Source organism: Nematostella vectensis, chromosome 2 (genome assembly GCF_932526225.1).
Source record: "Nematostella vectensis chromosome 2, jaNemVect1.1, whole genome shotgun sequence".
Classification (NCBI taxonomy): Eukaryota; Metazoa; Cnidaria; class Anthozoa; order Actiniaria; family Edwardsiidae; genus Nematostella; species Nematostella vectensis.
In genome coordinates this window covers 19,595,094-19,614,145 of record NC_064035.1, presented here as the reverse complement: position 1 = coordinate 19,614,145, position 19,052 = coordinate 19,595,094, and the positions used below count along the sequence as shown (strand labels likewise).

The 19,052-nt window shown below is 41.8% G+C and overlaps 2 protein-coding genes and 1 long non-coding RNA gene across 3 annotated transcripts; 2 read left to right on the top strand and 1 right to left on the bottom strand.

Annotated features, from left to right (window-relative positions):
* On the bottom strand, positions 1-1,986 carry LOC125556679. Its single transcript, XR_004293738.2, has 3 exons — positions 1,774-1,986; positions 1,502-1,623; positions 1-360 (listed from the first exon to the last, which is right to left on the bottom strand). It is a non-coding gene; the product is annotated as an uncharacterized LOC125556679 (long non-coding RNA).
* A 1,970-nt stretch (positions 1,987-3,956) lies between these two features.
* On the top strand, positions 3,957-8,112 carry LOC5504328 (proteoglycan 4). Its single transcript, XM_032372598.2, has 3 exons — positions 3,957-4,082; positions 6,313-7,369; positions 7,854-8,112. Exons 1-3 carry the CDS (start codon positions 4,074-4,076, stop codon positions 7,946-7,948), a joined length of 1,161 nt encoding a protein of 386 aa, XP_032228489.2. The 5' UTR covers positions 3,957-4,073; the 3' UTR covers positions 7,949-8,112.
* Positions 8,113-13,553: 5,441 nt separating this feature from the next.
* On the top strand, positions 13,554-18,843 carry LOC116612015 (universal stress protein PHOS32). The gene is made up of 4 exons (XM_032372633.2): positions 13,554-13,761; positions 16,541-16,633; positions 17,527-17,654; positions 18,010-18,843. Exons 1-4 carry the CDS (start codon positions 13,698-13,700, stop codon positions 18,232-18,234), a joined length of 510 nt encoding a protein of 169 aa, XP_032228524.1. The 5' UTR covers positions 13,554-13,697; the 3' UTR covers positions 18,235-18,843.
* Positions 18,844-19,052: the final 209 nt, after the last annotated feature.

The following is a 19,052-nucleotide window of genomic DNA, read 5'->3' as shown; positions in this document are numbered from 1 at the left end:
TCATTTGGAGTTATTTTAATGAATTAAATAGTATGATTAAAGAAACTACAGTTGGAGAGGAGAATTATAAAACTAAACATTTCCTGGGAGCAGATTATAAATACATCCTTCTTATCCTTTGACTAAACAATGGCACAGGAAATTATTCTTGTGCTTGGTGTAAAATACAACTTTGGATGTATCAGTGGACCCTTGCTGGACATCAGTCTAGATCATGTTGTCACAGATGAGCTACACTCACTCTTGCGTATTACTGATGTACTTGCTACAAATCTGATTACTGAAGCCCAGGGCTGGGATGTTGAAAATAATATTTCAATAAAAACTGGCAAAGACTTGATGTTTGGAGGAAGAAGGATGCTGGTTGAAAAGAACAATTATAAAAAAAAATATAAATATAAATTAAAATTAAAAAATATATAAATTATAAAAAAAAAAACAAGAAACCGATGGACAACACCCAACATCAACAGTTTCCTAGTAGATTAGTTTTTAAATCTAACAATGTACACCATTTTAAGTCCTGACTTAGTGGACTTCATTCTTTTGATCAGTTTTGCTTAAGGTCACAGCTCCATCTCTTTTTTGTCTGACAAATATAAGACCAGCAATGAAGGGGTACAATGCCCGGCAGCACACTTTGTAAAGAGATGCTACAAACGAACCTCAGGCACTGAGACATGCATTTTCAAAGATCTAAATTGGGTGTCTCTGGAGCAAAGGTTAAAGGAAGCTGGACTCCTCACCTGGATATGCCAGATGAGGTCCAACCCAAGGGGGCCTTACCAGAGCTTTCCATAAAGACAAGTTCATTAATCTATCAAGTAGGACCAACATTCATAAGAATAGCTTTGTGACAAAATCAATAAAGGAGTGAAACTTGCTTACTTAAAATGTGATAACCTTCCTAGTGTAATTAGTTATAAAGCTGCACCTAAGAGCTATTTTGTTGTCATTATTAATTTCATTATTTTCCTAAAGCCTAATATATTTACTTATTTATTTTATGTCTACTATTTTGGGCTAATGCCCTTCGTGGATTACATTACATATTTAGATTTATTTAGACAGCAGACAACGGTATGTATTATTAAATTTGTGGAGAAATATCTTAGCATACATTTCCATTGATGCTTAAAATTCCACAAGTCACACACAAACATGACTTTTACATATTGTCAGGTTCTGTTTTGTCAATCGCTCCCGTGAGGAGTAGGATTTTCCCCAATTTTAGTTCTTTGCAAATTGCTCTGAATTATGATCACTCGGGTAAACATCGCTTCCAGCAAGCGATTAGAAAACGCTGTTTTGAGATTGATAAACATCCTTCATCGGGCGATATTGTTTTAGAAAATTATTACAAACTCACCCACGGGTATCTTCTAGTGTTTTCGGTATTACGGTACGAGTTGTCGGGTATCTAGATGATTCGTGCTTCATAACCGTTTAATACAGGTTAACTAGGTAATCCCCTGGATAAAGGTCTGATCCAGCAATTTACCTGAGTAATCTGTGACGGATCTTCCATCGATATGAACTTTGGATACAGTAGATTTTCCAGGCGGGGTCGTTTGCATGAGTTATACGGCGGCCTTGTCATAAAAATGTGCTGGAATTTGAAGACTGCAAAGAAAGAAAATTTCTATAATGAAATCCAACTTCAATCAATAAAATATATCACTTGAAACAAGTGAAAGAAAAACTTATGCATTAAATAATAGCAAAATGAATTTTAAGCGAATTGATGTTTTTGATAGACCTGCATCGACTGACCTGAGCTAAGTGACGACATGCCACAAGTCTCGTTCTCTTCTTGGGATCTTTTTAGTACAATACAGCTCCCTCTACACCAATTAAAAGCTTCAGTAAACTCTTAACTTCAATCTTTCGCCTCTGTTGCTTGCAAATGCTGAGGGATTTCAACGGGAATACAGAAGAACAAGATAACCGACTTTTTGCTTCTTCTTGCACCGATCGAAGAAGACGCCAAGCAGACGCAACGTATTGTGGGTAATTTCAAGTGCCTATCATCGCTCCCCAGTTTCTTCTGGGAAATTTTACAGGTAACCTTTCCCCTGTTCCCTCTACTAGCAGAGGCCTCTTTTCTCTGTATTTCGCTCAAGATACAGAGAAAAGAGGCCTCTGCTAGCAGGGAAAGGTAACCCATGGGAAGTTACAAACACTTACCCTGGGTACCAGAGCCCCCAAACTTCTCTCGACCAGTGACGCTCAGCGTCGCGGCATTTTGGCTGAGCGTCACGGCGAGAGAAGTTTAGAGACTCTGGTAACCAGGGTAACAAACACTATCAAAACAAGTTAAAAAGCCAACTCAAAATTAATCTAGTTTACGTTAGCTCTTTCTTGGAGAAATAGCTTTGTAAGTTGTGTACAGAAAATCCTTCGTGTTCAGCCTAGTTCTTCGCCTTGGAGTCTTTTCGAGTCACCTGCGGTGATCGGGATTGCTGTGGTTAATAATATGAGACCTTCACTCTCTTCTTGCCTCTCCAGGTTTGCACAGGAACCCTGTGGTTATTTTCGAGCGGGTGTGTTTTAGCAGAGAGGCTAAGATATGCCACAGTGTCTCCCTACCCTAGTTTCCCCGATCCCCAACAGGTAAAGTCGATATATGTGTCACATTTGAACATGTGACAATACTTGTTTTTTGTCATGATCGAAAAGCTTTTTAAGCTAATTATTGTCGATTGTGGCTCAAAACAGGTAGTGATAAGGGCGATTAACCCATTCCTGTGATCTTTAAACAATAAATAGATTATCGTATCCCTTATACATTATTTCTTTAATAATCAAAACATAAATATTGTCCATTGGGTGCGATGTGTATGTACCCCCTCTCCATCAAAATTTATCTTTTCTTTTCACAGACGATTTCCTTCATGCATTGAAGGATCAAGAGCAGGATGCGAACGACGGCACAGCCCGAGCAAACCACGATATTATTATTAAGGAGATAAAAGGACATTACCTCTTCTGTATGAAAGAGATTTAAGACGCCATGATCAAGCACGGCCTGTCTGAGTTCGCACAACGAGTTAGTAAGATGATAGAGCATGCGAGAAATCAAAACAATGGACCACGCCCCTCTAGCCGCAGGCTGTCACCAACTGGCACGACATCCGGGGATGTAAGAGACGCACTGCGACCTACCCCCAATTGGCGGTGGGCGACGTGTTGCCCCGCAAAATGTAATAACTAACGCAAAATGTAATAACTAACGCAAAATGTAATCTTAACGCGAAATGTAATAACTTTCAACGCAAAATGTAATCTTAACGAGAAATGTAATAACTTTTAACGCAAAATGTAATAAATGTTTAACGCGAAATGTAATAACTTTTAACGCAAAATGTAATAAATTATTAAACGCGAAATGTAATAACGAAATGTTTACTGAACTTAAATTACTGCTTTCGCTCTTGTACTATACCACAGTGGTAATTACAATTTCCAGCACCACTTGGCCTCCTCCAATCCTCCAATGAACAAAAATGGCTGTCCAAGGATAGAGCACATCCGAAACAATGTGCTTTGTTTTTTTTTTCTCGCATGGCGGAATTTCTCCGATCCGGCCGCGAAATTTACCTTCTCGTAATCTCTTTTACCTTTTTAAGTAAATGTTCACTAAACAAATCCTAAATCTCGAAGGTATAAATTTCTCTTTACAGTATTAGGCGAATTACTCGAAGAAAAAGAACTTTGAACGGAGAAAATCGGCCCGAAATTATTCAAGAAACATGCAGCCATTACCCGACCTCGTGTCTTCCAAAGTGGCTCTTCGTAGTGCGCATGCGCAAGGTTTTTCCGCCATGTCGTGTCCGAAACGATTTTCGTAGACCGTCGAGATTACGAGGGGCCTGAACTAGAGCGCGCGAAACTATTCATGGGCGCGCGCTAGATATTGCGACAGCCGGTAACCATAGAAATAAAGCAACAATCTCAAAACACAGCACTCGTCATTTGCCATATTTTCACGAAGTGTGAGAACGCAAAGCAAAAGACTCAACCAAAAATTCATCCAAAAGTAGCCAAATAAATCAAATAGCAAAGGTGTAATCATGTCACAGGTGAGGTGTGGATTTTTGTGGGGTCTGGGGTGAGGATTTGTCGCGTACTTTCGAGATACATGAGAGAAAAGCGCGGGAAAGTCAAAGATGTCACTCGCTACTTGATCTTCTGCTAATTATAATGAATTCTCACGATCTTCCGAACTAACCTAAACTCTTCTCGAACTAGGCATTCATTTTTATGCTTATAAATTTTGATTGAAGGAAGAACCAAATACAAATACAAAAACTTATTTTAAGAAAAACTCTCAGACCTGCATGAATATAAAAGCTAAGAAGTGAGCGTTAAGATCATTGTATAAATATTTACCTTGATTCTGTTGTCATTACGGTCGCAAAATTTTCTATCAAAATATCATTATTTGGCTATACGAGTTGGAGCAAAAGAACACGTACTTTTAGTCAGATTTTACGGATAGAATTCGCTCTCTGGTTTAGTACAATGCACACGTTATTCACCAGCCAACCCACAAGAAGCTCTTTTTGCTCTTGCAACTCGCGGTCAACACGGTGGGTTGGGAAAATGTTATATTTTTGTCTTGGTAAAATACCGATAAAAACGACACACTAAACACTTTTATAATATTATAAAGATATACAAACGATGGATAGAAATGATGGAATTGAAAGAAGAAGGTAAGAAAGACTCGAAGCTTTTTGTCGGAGCTATGAAAATTCCTTATTGTAATACTTAAAATTACTTTACTTAAGTTATATTGACTTTTTTTCCGAAAAAAATCTTACTCTTCTATAACTTATAAGTAACTTCAAGTAAGTTATTCGATGGAGGGATGATAAAGGGATGTTTTCTTAAGTATACCTTCCCACTAATTCATCTAGGTTTAGCCGATAAACAAATAATAGGAAATCTGTGGGGTTAGTCCGCAAACAAACGTCTCTCTTGATAATCACTCACTTGTTTTTTTATTTGTTACAATTAAAGAAAATATATTTGCTTTTTGATAAATTTTTCCCGTAACGAAAGGACGATTTCACATCTGGAGATAATAAGTAGCAATTCGAGTTTTGTTCAATATTTTGATGTTTAGCGAAAAGATATTTTGTTTTGTTTTTTAACTCCAACTACTAATAAGATATTTTTAAAACACCTTGGTAATGAGCTGATGAGTTATTTAGTTGATAGGGGTTATGACAGCAGATTTGTGGGGAGGGAAGTTGACCGGGTTAGAAGTATTCCTAGGGACGACACATTGAAAGACGGGCGTAAATCGTGATCGTGTACCTTTTGTAGTCACTTCTCAACCAGCTTTACCTAATTTACCTGGTATTCTGTGTAATTTACAGCGAGTTCTAGGATCTTCTAGTAGATGTAGGTGTGCTATTGGTAAGGTACCTATGGTGGATTATAGGAAACCTAGGAGTTTAAAGGATATGTTGGTGCACTCCTCTCTTAAAAAGGATAGTACTCAGGTTAGAGGTTGTGGTAAGTGTGGCGGTAAAAGGTGTAGGGTGTGTAACTTTCTTAAGACAGGGCGGGAGTTTCGCAGTACGGTTACTAATAAGAAATATTTTATTCTATGCTTATAAAATGTATAGTAATAGTCAAGAGGTACATATGCAACCGACAATAAATTTGTTGAACAGTTTAAAATCCCGTGCATAAAACACATAAGTGAAAAATAAAAAATAAGTTCCTGAAATGAAAAATGTAGCTTAGTAATGTGTTTATGTTCACGTTTTGCGTGTTCTCTGGCCATATTAAAGCGTCTATGGTGTTTAAAGAATATCGTTTCAAAGACTTAATTTTTCTTTTTCGTAAAATGTTTACCGTAATATCAATCGGCATACAAATAAAGAGCTTGGGCAACCTATGGGCTAAGTTCGTGTAAACCAAACCTGTGACTCTTGCACGCTAACTGGCTTTTTGACCATGGTTGAGCGTCGCTTTATGAATAGTTATGCTAGATAAAAATAGCAAATTAAAAATGAGGTTTATCCTTGACAAGCAGGTCTTTGTCGGTCATTTAGGGTTTCGAAATCTTGACCTGTTACCTTTAATAAAAGTAAAGCGCTAGAAAAAGTGTAGATGTTGCACTCAATTACAGGAAAACAAGGATGAACAAAAACTTAATATTCTTACTTTATTATTGCTCTTGTGTGATGGCAAGTGCTAGTAGGGAAATTTTAAAAAAATTGTTTCGGATGAGTTTTTTTTTCATCCAAAATTGATTGTGCTCTAGAGGATGAATTCTTTATTTTTACTTTTCAGGAAAAGAGCAACCATTCCCCTTCGCGAGAGCAAACATCATCCCCTGCCCTCGCACCTGATTCCACACATGGAGCTTCCCCTCACTCATGGAGGAGTGTGTCTTCTTGGAACGGTTCTCCTATGTCATCACGGAACACCTCCCCTTACCCATGGAGGGATGAGTCCCCATGGAACGGTTCCCCTATGTCTCCACGGAACACCTCCCCTGACCCATGGAGGGATGAGTCCCCATGGAACAGTTCCCCTATGTCGCCACGGAACACCTCCCCTTATCCATGGAGGGATGAGTCCCCATGGAAAAGTTCCCCTATGTCTCCACGGAACACCTCCCCTTATCCATGGAGGGATGAGTCCCCATGGAGGAATGAGTTCTCATGGAACCGCACACCCGATTCAACACACAACGATTCCCCGTTGAGCAGCTCTCTTCAATGCCAAAGAAGAAATCCGACTCCTTTTAACCGTTTGTTCGTGTCTCCCTGGGACAGTTTCCCCGAGACCTTCACCTCTGATCAGCTCAGCCCAACATACTCCTCGCCATCTTCATTCTCGTCCAAGGCTCCATTACCGGTATTTGTTGATTTTACTCCTGGTGACGTCATTGCCCCCGTACCAATCAGGTGCAGGCCGGTGCCTGTCGGGGATCCGCTGATCCTCGCTCCTGTAGACGACTGCCCTAATTCCGAGCCAAGAGTAATACCTATCGTGGACCCAGTGCACGTCTTCCCTGACAACTGCAACCACGTGATCCTGATAAAGCCAGAATATGCCGGTGGTGATGATGACGATGATGTGATCTTGATGAAGGCAGAATCTCATGATGATGATGATGATGATGATGATGACAGGAGCTTCGTCAGCTTTTGTATGAGTGATGGTAGCGATGAGGTTGATGGCGATGACCGATTGACCGACAGTCTTGACATCCTGTTGAATGATGCTGATGAGGAGGAGTTTAATGAAACTCTTGATATGTTTGATGCTGAGGAGGGCGAGTACATCGACCTAGTGTTGATGGAATTCAATCAGTTTCTTGCTGACACGATCACACGGGCAGGTAAGCTATTTTAAAATAAATGTAAGTCAAGAGCGACCTTCGAATGAGAATATGGCAGAGCTGTAGCAGGCCTCTAAAAATTGGAGGGTGAGGTGGTGCATTAGAGAAACATTAATTATAATTTGTTAGGGGGCACATTTGTTGGAAGGGGGCAGATGACCCCAGTGTACCACCCCTTGCTACCGCATAGAAAAAAATGCATCGATGACACACGTCACACTAGTGAAATACTAGTGTTTTTAAACACTAAAAACCTATCTAAAAAGTTTCATATCTCTACTACAGGGGATGTAGTATTTAAAAAAAAACTATAAGAAAATAACCAGAAGGGGCGTGGCTGTGCCCCCCAATTTTTTTCTTAATGACCCTGTACTAAGTGTGGTTTTGTCATCATGACACACTTAATATATCGTAGAAATGTTAACATAGCAATAGAGAGATATTATTAAAGAAGTTTTAAAAACTAAAATCATTTTTCTTACAGTTAAGCGATGTCGCTCACCAACAGAATCCTTTGACGAGAGTTCTGATGACGATGAAGATTGGGGAATGAGAAAGAGGAGAAAAATGAGCGAATGAATGCGACGAGGGTCATAAAAAGGGGGAGGGTGGCTGTAAGACAGGGTATGATGGGAAGCGGACGGAGGAATCAAGAAACAAGCGTGACGGAAGGGGATGAGGGACCAAGTAAGGGAAGACAACTGATCCTAGGGGCGTAACAAGGAGGGATGAGATACAAGGAAGGGACGACAGCTGTCCCAAGGGGCGTGACGGGAGGGGATGAGATACAAGGAAGACAGCTGTCCCAAGGGGCGTTTTGGGAGGGGATGAGATACAAGGAAAGGAAAAAGAACTGTCCCAAGGGGCGTTACGGGAGGGGATGAGATACAAGGAAGAAACTACAGCTGTCCCAAGGGGCTTGACGGGAGGGGATGAGATACAAGGAAGGGACGACAACTGTCCCTAGGGGCGTGACAGGGGGGATGAGATACTAAAAAGGGAAGACAGCTGTCCAAAGGGGCGTGACGAGAGGGGATGAGATACAAGGAAGTGACGACAGCTGTCCCAAGGGGCTTGACGGGAGGGGATGAGATACAAGGATGGGACGACAGCTGTCCCAAGGGGCGTGACGGGAGGGGATGAGATACAAGGAAAGGGAAGACAGCTGTCCCAAGGGGCGTGACGGGAGGGGATGAGATACAAGCAAGGGAAGACAGCTGTCCCAAGGGGCGTGATGGGAGGGGATGAGAAACAAGAAAGGGACGACTGCTGACCCAAGGGGCGTGACGGGAGGGAATGAGATACAAGGAAAGGAAAAAAAATGTCCCAAGGGGCGTGACGGGAGGGAATGAGACACAAGGAAGGGAAGACAGCTGACCCAAGGGGCGTGACGGGAGGGGATGAGATACAAGGAAGGGAAGACAGCTGTCCCCAGGGGCGTGACAAGAGGGGATGAGATACAAGGAAGGAAAGACAGCTGACCCAAGGGGCGTGACGGGAGGGGATGAGATACAAGGAAGGGACGAGAGCTAACCCAAGGGGCGTGACGGGAGGGGATGAGAAACAAGGAAGGGGCGACTGCTGATCCAAGGGGCGTGACGGGAGGGAATGAGATACAAGGAAAGGAAAAAAACTGTCCCAAGGGGCGTGACGGGAGGGGATGAGATACAAGGAAGGGACGACAACTGTCCCTATGGGCGTGACAGGGGGGATGAGATACAAAGAAGGGAAGACAGCTGTCCCAAGGGGCGTGACGAGAGGGGATGAGATACAAGAAAGGGAAGACAGCTGTCCCAAGGGGCGTGACGGGGGGGGATGAGATACAAAGAAGGGAAGACAGCTGTCCCAAGGGGCGTGACGAGAGGGGATGAGATACAAGGAAGGGAAGACAGCTGTCCCAAAGGGCGTGACGGGGGGGGGGGATGAGATACAAGAAAGGGAAGACAGTTGTCCCAAGGGGCATGACGGGAAGGGATGAGATACAAGGAAGGGACGACAACTGTCCCTAGGGGCGTGACAGGGGGGGATGAGATACAAGGAAGGGAAGACAGCTGTCCCAAGGGGCGTGACGAGAGGGGATGAGATACAAGGAAGGAAAGACAGCTGTCCCAAGGGGCGTGACGGGAGGGGATGAGATACAAGAAAGGGAAGACAGTTGTCCCAAGGGGCGTAACAGGAGGGGATGAGATACAAGGAAGGGACGACAGCTGACCCAAGGGGCGTGACGGGGGGGGATGAGATACAAAGAAGGGAAGACAGCTGTCCCAAGGGGCGTGACGAGAGGGGATGAGATACAAGGAAGGGAAGACAGCTGTCCCAAAGGGCGTGACGGGGGGGGGATGAGATACAAGAAAGGGAAGACAGTTGTCCCAAGGGGCATGACGGGAAGGGATGAGATACAAGGAAGGGACGACAACTGTCCCTAGGGGCGTGACAGGGGGGGATGAGATACAAGGAAGGGAAGACAGCTGTCCCAAGGGGCGTGACGAGAGGGGATGAGATACAAGGAAGGAAAGACAGCTGTCCCAAGGGGCGTGACGGGAGGGGATGAGATACAAGAAAGGGAAGACAGTTGTCCCAAGGGGCGTGACAGGAGGGGATGAGATACAAGGAAGGGACGACAGCTGACCCAAGGGGCGTGACGGGAGGGGATGAGATACAAGGAAGAAACGACAGCTGTCCCAAGGGGCTTGACGGGAGGGGATGAGATACAAGGAAGGGACGACAACTGTCCCTAGGGGCGTGACAGGGGGGATGAGATACTAAAAAGGGAAGACAGCTGTCCCAAGGGGCATGACGGGAAGGGATGAGATACAAGGAAGGGACGACAACTGTCCCTAGGGGCGTGACAGGGGGGGATGAGATACAAGGAAGGGAAGACAGCTGTCCCAAGGGGCGTGACGAGAGGGGATGAGATACAAGGAAGGAAAGACAGCTGTCCCAAGGGGCGTGACAGGAGGGGATGAGATACAAGGAAGGGACGACAGCTGACCCAAGGGGCGTGACGGGAGGGGATGAGATACAAGGAAGGGACGACAACTGAACCTAGGGGCGTGACAGGGGGGGATAGGGAAACAAGCAAAGGAGGATAATAGACTCAACCCAAGGGGTGTGACGGGAGGGAAATGGGATCAAGAAAGGGAAGATCATTATTCTCTTGCATGATCCTAGTTCCCTTTACGCCAGATAAACGACAAGGAAGTCGTCGAAAGGAATGTGTCAAAAGAGAAGCAACTAGCAGAAATTACACCCACAACGGGCGATAAGACACTTATAAACTATACTAAACTATCAACAGGTAATATATAGATTAAGGAACAGCCTAAAGGCGGAGCTCCAAACTACGACAAAGGTGCCAATTCTTGTGGCCGGCTTAGCTCCGTTTATATAACCATAAGCCATAATGACGATTAACAGAATTATACTACCTTGTGTTTTTATTTTTATAAGGTTTATTTGTGGAATTTTACACGTTTTCAATTTATGAAAATTTCTTAAATTCGTCCGCGACCAGCCAAGCAACTAACCATGACTTTTGTTCTCATGGTTGATTGCGCGCGAATTTTAAAACTTTTCAGCAAAACATATGCAATATAAAAACAAACTCATGCCAATTCATGGATTTTACAAATTGAGCTAGATGTATTCTAGTATTGTTGCTACTACGTTCCTATTGTATTTAAGTAAATTCGCCCACTTTCAAGTGCTAAAATGCAAAGAACAATTTAGGAAATCTACTGTTAAACCTAAATATAGCACAGGTATGTACCCAGGATTTTTCTTAAGGGGGGGGGGGGGGTGTAGCCTGCGTAGCAAGCGTTTCGGTGTAGTTTCAGCAGGAACATTCGAACATTCTTTGCTCGCAGAAACGCTTGCTACGCAAGATAGAGTGGGTGCGAAATGCGAAATCCGAAAAAGTGGAAATAATTTTTCCGGGGGGGGAGGGGGCGGAGAGGGAGTGAGTCCTCTGATAAAAATCTGATCATACCATTGCAGTATCTCTACGGGTCGTTTATTGTCGGATTTGGCTACATACCAGAGTGATCTAGCTTATGCTTTATAGTTTTGTCTACAAATAGCACGTCTATTGAGAACCGAAAGTGGACCTTTGGCCGTTGTGGGGGTTGTTAGGGCGCGTTTTTCCTATCATTCTGGAATGGGAATGGTGGGTAGAAAACGTTCAGAATGGCATTCGAGTTATTCTGCTACAGGTTTCAGAATGGGTGGAATGGCCTTCAAACCATTCCGGAATGGGAACGCGGGATAAACGATTTTTCTATTCTAATTATTCTCATTCCAGAATCACGAGTAAAACAAACGCGCCTTTAATATCGTAATAATATACGCATGGCCCTCGCTAAATTGCTGTATTGGAAGGATATATGAAATGCTGCTTAGATCTATACTTTTTATAGTTATTAACATTATGGGGGTTTCAATTTTCTAAGTATAGTGCTTTAATACGCATGCTCTCCTGCGAACAGGTGAAATAGATGTAATTTACAATTACACAGTCATGCCCCTAATATTTGTGGAGTGTGTATGTGTGGGGGAGGGGTGGTGGGGATGCTCCATCCAGAAATATCAGTTCCATTGTTATTGTCGCAAATAGGGTGAGGTAGCCTCGTTCCCAACAAAGTGAGAGGGCCCTGGGAACGAGATTTAAGTCCCACGATTCAAGATTTAAGTCTCCAAGTCACAGATTTAAGTCTCCAAGTCACAGATTTAAGTCTCCAAGTCACAGATTTAAGTCTCCAAGTCACAGATTTAAGTCTCCAAGTCACAGATTTAAGTCTCCAAGTCACAGATTTAAGTCTCCAAGTCACAGATTTAAGTCTCCAACTGACAGATTTAAGTCTCCAAGTCACAGATTTAAGTCTCCAAGTCACAGATTTAAGTCTCCAAGTCACAGATTTAAGTCTCCAAGTCACAGATTTAAGTCTCCAAGTCACAGATTTAAGGCTCCAAGTCACAGATTTAAGGCTCCAAGTCACAGATTTAAGTCTCCAAGTCACAGATTTAAGGCTCCAAGTCACAGATTTAAGGCTCCAAGTCACAGATTTAAGGCTCCAAGTCACAGATTTAAGTCTCCAAGTCACAGATCTAAGTCTCCAAGTCACAGATTTAAGTCTCCAAGTCACAGATTTAAGTCTCCAAGTCACAGATTTAAGTCTCCAAGTCACAGATTTAAGTCTCCAAGTCACAGATTTAAGTCTCCAAGTCACAGATTTAAGTCTCCAAGTCACAGATTTAAGTCTCCAAGTCACAGATTTAAGTCTCCAATCACAGATTTAAGTCTCCAAGTCACAGATTTAAGTCTCCAAGTCACAGATTTAAGTCTCCAAGTCACAGATTTAAGTCTCCAAGTCACAGATTTAAGTCTCCAAGTCACAGATTTAAGTCTCCAAGTCACAGATTTAAGTCTCCAAGTCACAGATTTAAATCTCCAAGTCACAGATTTAAGTCTCCAAGTCACAGATTTAAGTCTCCAAGTCACAGATTTAAGTCTCCAAGTCACAGATTTAAGTCTTCAAGTCACAGATTTAAGTCTTCAAGTCACAGATTTAAGTCTTCAAGTCACAGATTTAAGTCTCCAAGTCACAGATTTAAGTCTTCAAGTCACAGATTTAAGTCTCCAAGTCACAGATTTAAGTCTCCAAGTCACAGATTTAAGTCTTCAAGTCACAGATTTAAGTCTCCAAGTCACAGATTTAAGTCTTCAAGTCACAGATTTAAGTCACCAAGATAGAGATGCCTGCAGAGTGAGGAAAGTCATAATTTTGATTTAGTGAAACACGAATTGTTTTGTGTGATTTCAGAAAAGGGCCACGACATTCTCGTTTACTAGTTCTTACCATCTAGTCGTTTACCATCATGGTCTCGTGGTTCTAGTAAATGTAATAAATATACAAATATAAAATAAAAATATAAAAATGTTATATATACCAGAGTACGCCCTCAGTTTTATTTCACTAGTACTAGTAAAATATGTTTGTCCCGTTTCAATTTTGCGAAATTAAGACATTCTACATGTTGCGCCGTAGTAGCCGCTAATTTTTCTAATATGGCCCTCAAAAGATGTACCAAAACCCGGATACAACGTTTACCGAATTATTGGCGTATTGTTAACCCGATCGCTTACTTCTTTGACATGTTTTGCTTGCGGGGTTTTCCCCTCGGGGTATAATGTCCCTCAATGCACAGACGTGACATTGGTATCCAATCGCAAGCAAGCGGGTTCCAGTCCTCTGCGCTCTACGATGTCCCGCTAGTTGCCCCCACGCCTCCATAAAACATCGCCACAGCTGTCTACGACAACAAATCGGCGATGGAGGGCAGAAAGATACTTATCCCTGTGGACGGAAGCGAGCACAGCGAACGAGCGTTTGACTGTAAGTACTTAACAGTTTGCGGATTTGAGCCGTGAACGAGTAGACACAACTATTCCGATCCGTTAGCTAGATACGAATCTGAAGAGCCGGTGTGTTTTGCGTTGAAAGATATACACTACATGTATCCCCATTGTAAATCCATAGATTATTATATCCCTGAACAGGATTTTGAACTCAGGGGACCATCCCTTTAAATGCCCCTTACATGATGTCTTTGGTTGTTGGAGATTGGATAATTTTAGTCGAAAATACGATCATCTCACCAGTCTATCCTTCCGATTCTGTCAACCGCTTCTCTAGTTACGGGGTGTTAATGAGAAGGTCAGGGATTAGGGAAATCGGGTTTCTGGGCATGAAAAAGTGTGTTGAATATTATATATATTTGTATATATTATAAAGAGTATAAAGAGCAAGACGCAAATATCTGTTCGAATTATTAACAAGCGTCTTATATCGTTTACCCAATTCCTGCTATGCGGAGTTATATCAGTGTATCAACAATGGATCATTTCCACATTTCATATGTAAACTGCATTATAACACTCCAAAATGAATTGAAGTTTTCGAGCGTCCCGTATGCACTTTCGTCAATACAATGAATATGCAAACTAGCTGCTTGGATTTTTTTGGGTTTGTGTTTTCCACCACCTGCAGCGTTTCCAGCGTTTCGCAGAGAAAAACATCGGATAGAATAATTAAACTTAAATTGCTAGAGTGCAATTTGTGAAAAAGTGGTGATACGGGAAATTATACTAATTGCGCCGATAGACCCAAAATAAACTGCGCTCTCTTGAAACAGTTTCTACTGCAGACAATAAATCTTCCCCAAAAACATAATAGTAGGCCTAAAAAGGATGGAAAATAACTATGCCGACTTAAAGTTAAAAAATGACAGTACGCTTTTACTTTGAAAGTTCTTGTGAATGTAATTCCGTATGCTATAAGATGTTCGCATACGGCCTCCAGTAGTGGCCGTGTTATATCGCTTTTGTTGTTAGTAGCATCAGCAAGAATTACCATTTGCTTGCCGAAGAATTATTAATTTGTTAAAGGATGCCTTGAGGAAGCTAGCAGTTCATTTCCTTACTTTTTTTTTCTAAAAATTCTACGTGATACATCAATGCGGGATCAGGTTTGCGCTTTTCGTGCATTATTAAACGGTCTCGAACGCTTCTATTGACGAAAACTAATACAAATTTTATTGCGTTCACATCTTCGTTTACTTACTCAAATGCACAAAAAAGAGGTTTTTAATACAACCTATTTCTGTACCTGGTGGTAGTTTCCCTAGCAACTGACATCGAAAGTTTAGAATGTCTTAACCGTTTGAGAAAAAAAATTCTTTAGTAACGCCGTAGTAACGCCCCAGTTCTACAACATTTTGTTATTTCCAAAATAATGACGCTGGCGATTACCAGCGCAGTGCTTGGAGCAAAGCGATTCGCCACCAGTCCGCAGCTTTGACCATTTTCATTAAAGCCCTATCTTTGCCACTAGGGGGGCTATTTCGCACCTACAGATCTAACAAAGGCTTTTAAAAAAATGTATAAAATCTGTTCTGCGGTTTTTGTTGAATAAAGACAGTTAAATAAAAACACCATATCTTCCATTCCTTCTCTAAATAATTAAAAACGTGAGACGGTTTCAATTGCTGGTGTCTACTGGTATGTACTTTCTATTTGATTTTGCCTTCTATCTCCCTAAGTAATGGGTGTGCTTGACCAGTTCCTGTGTAGGATGTGTTAAGTTGTAGATTCGTTTTCATGGTGCGTGATGCACCCATTTCTTTAAAGAACCTTTTTATTATAAGAAGGTCCAGCCTGAGATTTCACCAAATTCTAAGGAAGTGCTTAGAACATCAAATTAGTCTGAGTAGCTACGCGTGCTATGTTAGCATTAAGGAACTAATTAGCACGATCGAGTTAAGCCCCGTTCAAACAACCAAAGCATTGCTTGCACCAAAGCTAAAATTTCTGTCCCAGTAAATCTGTCGCCTTTTACCCACCATGTAAGGAGGTGCTGTTACTTAGTTCGGCAAGATTCCGTGTGATTATTGAGCCTAGTGGTTTTAGCAATGCTGGTAGCTGTTAGCGCTGTTAGCACGGGGCTTTAGAGCGAGTAGAACTCTCTAAATCCACTACACATTCAATCTCAAAGCTGTGTTTGCCTGCTGTGTTTATTCAATAAAGTGCTGTGCTGTTACTTAGTTCGGCAAGATTCCGTGTGATTATTGAGCCTAGTGGTTTCAGCAATGCTGGTAGCTGTTAGCGCTGTTTGCACGGGGCTTTAGAGCGAGTAGAACTCTCTAAATCCACTACACATTCAAGCTCAAAGCTGTGTTTGCCTGCTGTGTTTATTCTATGCACCTAGAACAATGCTCTAATTGTTGCCTATTTCGGGCGTTGCGGTTTTACGATCCTCCGCCAAACTGCTTGTTGGAGGCACGTACTGCGGGCTCAGGGTGGTTAGCCTACCAAACCATCTTGTCTGATTCTGTAGTCTTTTTAGATAGTGGAAACTTTTCAGGGTGCTAATTTTTTTTTTGCCAAACAAGCATTGTTAGTGATACCTCTTTACTATAGTCAACGTCTCCTTGGACACTGAGCTCAGTTTTTACACCGAACAATGAATGCCAGAGCGCCAATAAAGCCTTTTCTGGTTTAGAAACACGTCCAACGTGCAATTCGCTTATGTTTCTTTTATCTCGCATATAGGTCTCGCGGAGTAAAGGTTTAAGTAACATGTAGTAATTCATAAACTCCATATTTCTTCCATGAAGGGTACGCCGAATTACTGCACAGTCCCGGTGACGAGGTGCTTGTCGTCCATTGCATCGAACTGCCGCCTGTACCTCTGGAGCATCAATTTCCATGTACGTATCACTGACTTATATTAGAAAGAATCTGCCTTTTATCATCCTAGCATAAACCCGCGTGTTATAGGAAAGCATTAATCTCCTTGAGATGATATGAAACCTAAAGCTATTTAAATGTTTAATTTTTATCGAATATTTTAAATTAAGTCTAATGTTAGATGTTTTTCTTTTAAATTACTTCATATGATTGTGTCTTTCAATAAATGAAATCAATAACGAAGGTCTAGTTGAAAAGGGCTCTTAAGAACATGGATTATTATCATCATTATCATCATCATCATTATTATTTATTTGATTCTTACAATCGTGGAGGTACATTCAGCTTAAACGTAATCATTGACTTTTTTATACGAAACCCAGAGTATAGGACAAGAAGGCTCGAGATATGCAGGGATTGGGGGGGAGAGCCTGCTACTAAGAAATATTAGATACACAGCCCGGTAAAATACTCCTATCCCTTCTTTTCCTTGTCTTGTAATTTTTAATAAGCTTGTTTGAAATTAAAAATAAAATTAAAAGTAAAATATGGAATGAATTGTATAAAATCTTTGGGCTCCTAACGGTTCCCTCGTTACCATTTATATATCCATGGATATAAATACCTACCCAAAGCATTTGACTACTGTGCGCTTGCCATTTATTGAACACTTTCAATTATCACAACCCATAAAAATATTATATTTTAGAGAGGTACTTTTCTTTAAAATTACATTTTAACTTCCTCTGAATTATCGAGTAGGTTATTCATGGTAAAATCACGAGTATAACAGAATTAAAAAGTAGAACAGAACGAAAGAAAACCTTTGTGGATTCACTTAGATATAGATTTTAGACAAGCAATCAAAGACCGTCGTTTTAGCATGTTTATTTACTGTCGTTTTTCCTTGCAGACGGTTATAATTACTTGGCGGAGTGGCAGAGAGAGGCCGACAAGATATCCACAGACGGCAAAGTGCTACTAAACCACTTCGCCTTTAAATGCAAGCAGCACCACGATCTTAACAACCATCCCATGCCGGTATGCAATTAACCCGGTTAACAGTTATAAGCCATTACCGTGATAAAGGAACCCTAATTACCGGCTCGTGTAGGTATCGCATGAAAAAGGGGGAGCCTCAACAAATATCGACAGGCGCGTATCTACGGGGTGAACAGAGTGCGCGGCGCACTCTCTCCACCCCCTTCCCGTGGTCTGATCGTCAAATACCTCTTTCCTTATTATATCTATGACTTCGTACCCCCCCCCCCCCACCCTCTCAGCAAAAAACTGGGTACGCGCCTGATATGCCGGTATAGACATAGACCAGACGAGGATAGGAGTGGGCTTTGTGTGAGTTTTATTTGGGGGTGCTAATTTTTTTTGTTGCTTTCAGATAAGGTATCGTCTTCTACAGCCGGACGAAAAATCACCCTCACACTCGATCTGCGACGTGGCTAAGAGGGAGGAAGTGAGCATGATCGTCCTTGGAGCTCGTGGTGTGGGCAAGATTCGACGCACAGTTCTTGGGAGCGTTAGTGACTATGTCGTGCACCACGCCCATGTACCCGTAGCCGTAGTTCCCTCGGAAAAATCTCATTTCCACTTCCATCATAGCTAACGACACAATAGCATGTGGAGAACTGAATGAGCATGAAATGATTGATAAAAGTGGAATGGATTATCTCATCCATATTTTGCATTTTTTTATCTGTGGAATTGAAGATATTTGCCATAGGATGATCATCGCAGAACTTTTTATCAACATTGAACACATTATACAGTATTAGTGCACGTGTTCCATGCGTGTTCTATTAATGGAAACTGACATATACGTGTACAAGCGTTTTAAAAACCGATTTTACCACATTTTTAAACAATCTCTTTAAAAAGCAAATACAAATATACCGAAGTACAACCAAATAACAATATATTTGGCTGAAAGGCTGATATAAGCTAAAAAAAATACCAGTAGGGGCGTGGCTGTGCCCCAAATATTTTCTTAATGTTTCTGTGTCGTGCCCCCAATATTTCGAGGCCTACTTCAGCTATGCGTGTAAACATAATCACAATTCCCTCGACTTCTTCAATTTTATTTCGCTATTATGCTTGTTTTATCTTAATGACTGTACTATATTTTGTAATCTATTTTAAAATAGTCTTCATGCGTGAAACTTGGACTGACATGACTCAAGTTTTCTTGTAGTTTCAAAATAAAGCTCTAAATGAACCGCCTGCTCTTCAATTTTTGCGGCGTTGTTTCGGGGCGCACTGAGATGTACGGGCCAATGAGGGAGGATGTGTGTTTCTGGAGGAGGATGTGGGTGGGAGGGGGGGGGGGGTGGTGGGAATGGCTAATCATTATCTCTTTTCTTGTGCGCCCCGATTGCAAGCATGGGGACTTGACGCTTGAATTGAAATACTTGGGGGCAAGAGGTT

Bases quoted from the DNA above. Each gene is read 5' to 3' on its own strand.
- LOC5504328 (XM_032372598.2), top strand. The intron at 7,370-7,853 runs GTAAGCTATTTT...TTTTTCTTACAG, and splicing joins TGACACGATCACACGGGCAG to TTAAGCGATGTCGCTCACCA.
- LOC116612015 (XM_032372633.2), top strand. From the start codon at position 13,698: ATGGAGGGCAGAAAGATACTTATCCCTGTGGACGGAAGCGAGCACAGC. The intron at 16,634-17,526 runs GTACGTATCACT...TTTTCCTTGCAG, and splicing joins TCTGGAGCATCAATTTCCAT to ACGGTTATAATTACTTGGCG. The intron at 17,655-18,009 runs GTATGCAATTAA...TGTTGCTTTCAG, and splicing joins TTAACAACCATCCCATGCCG to ATAAGGTATCGTCTTCTACA.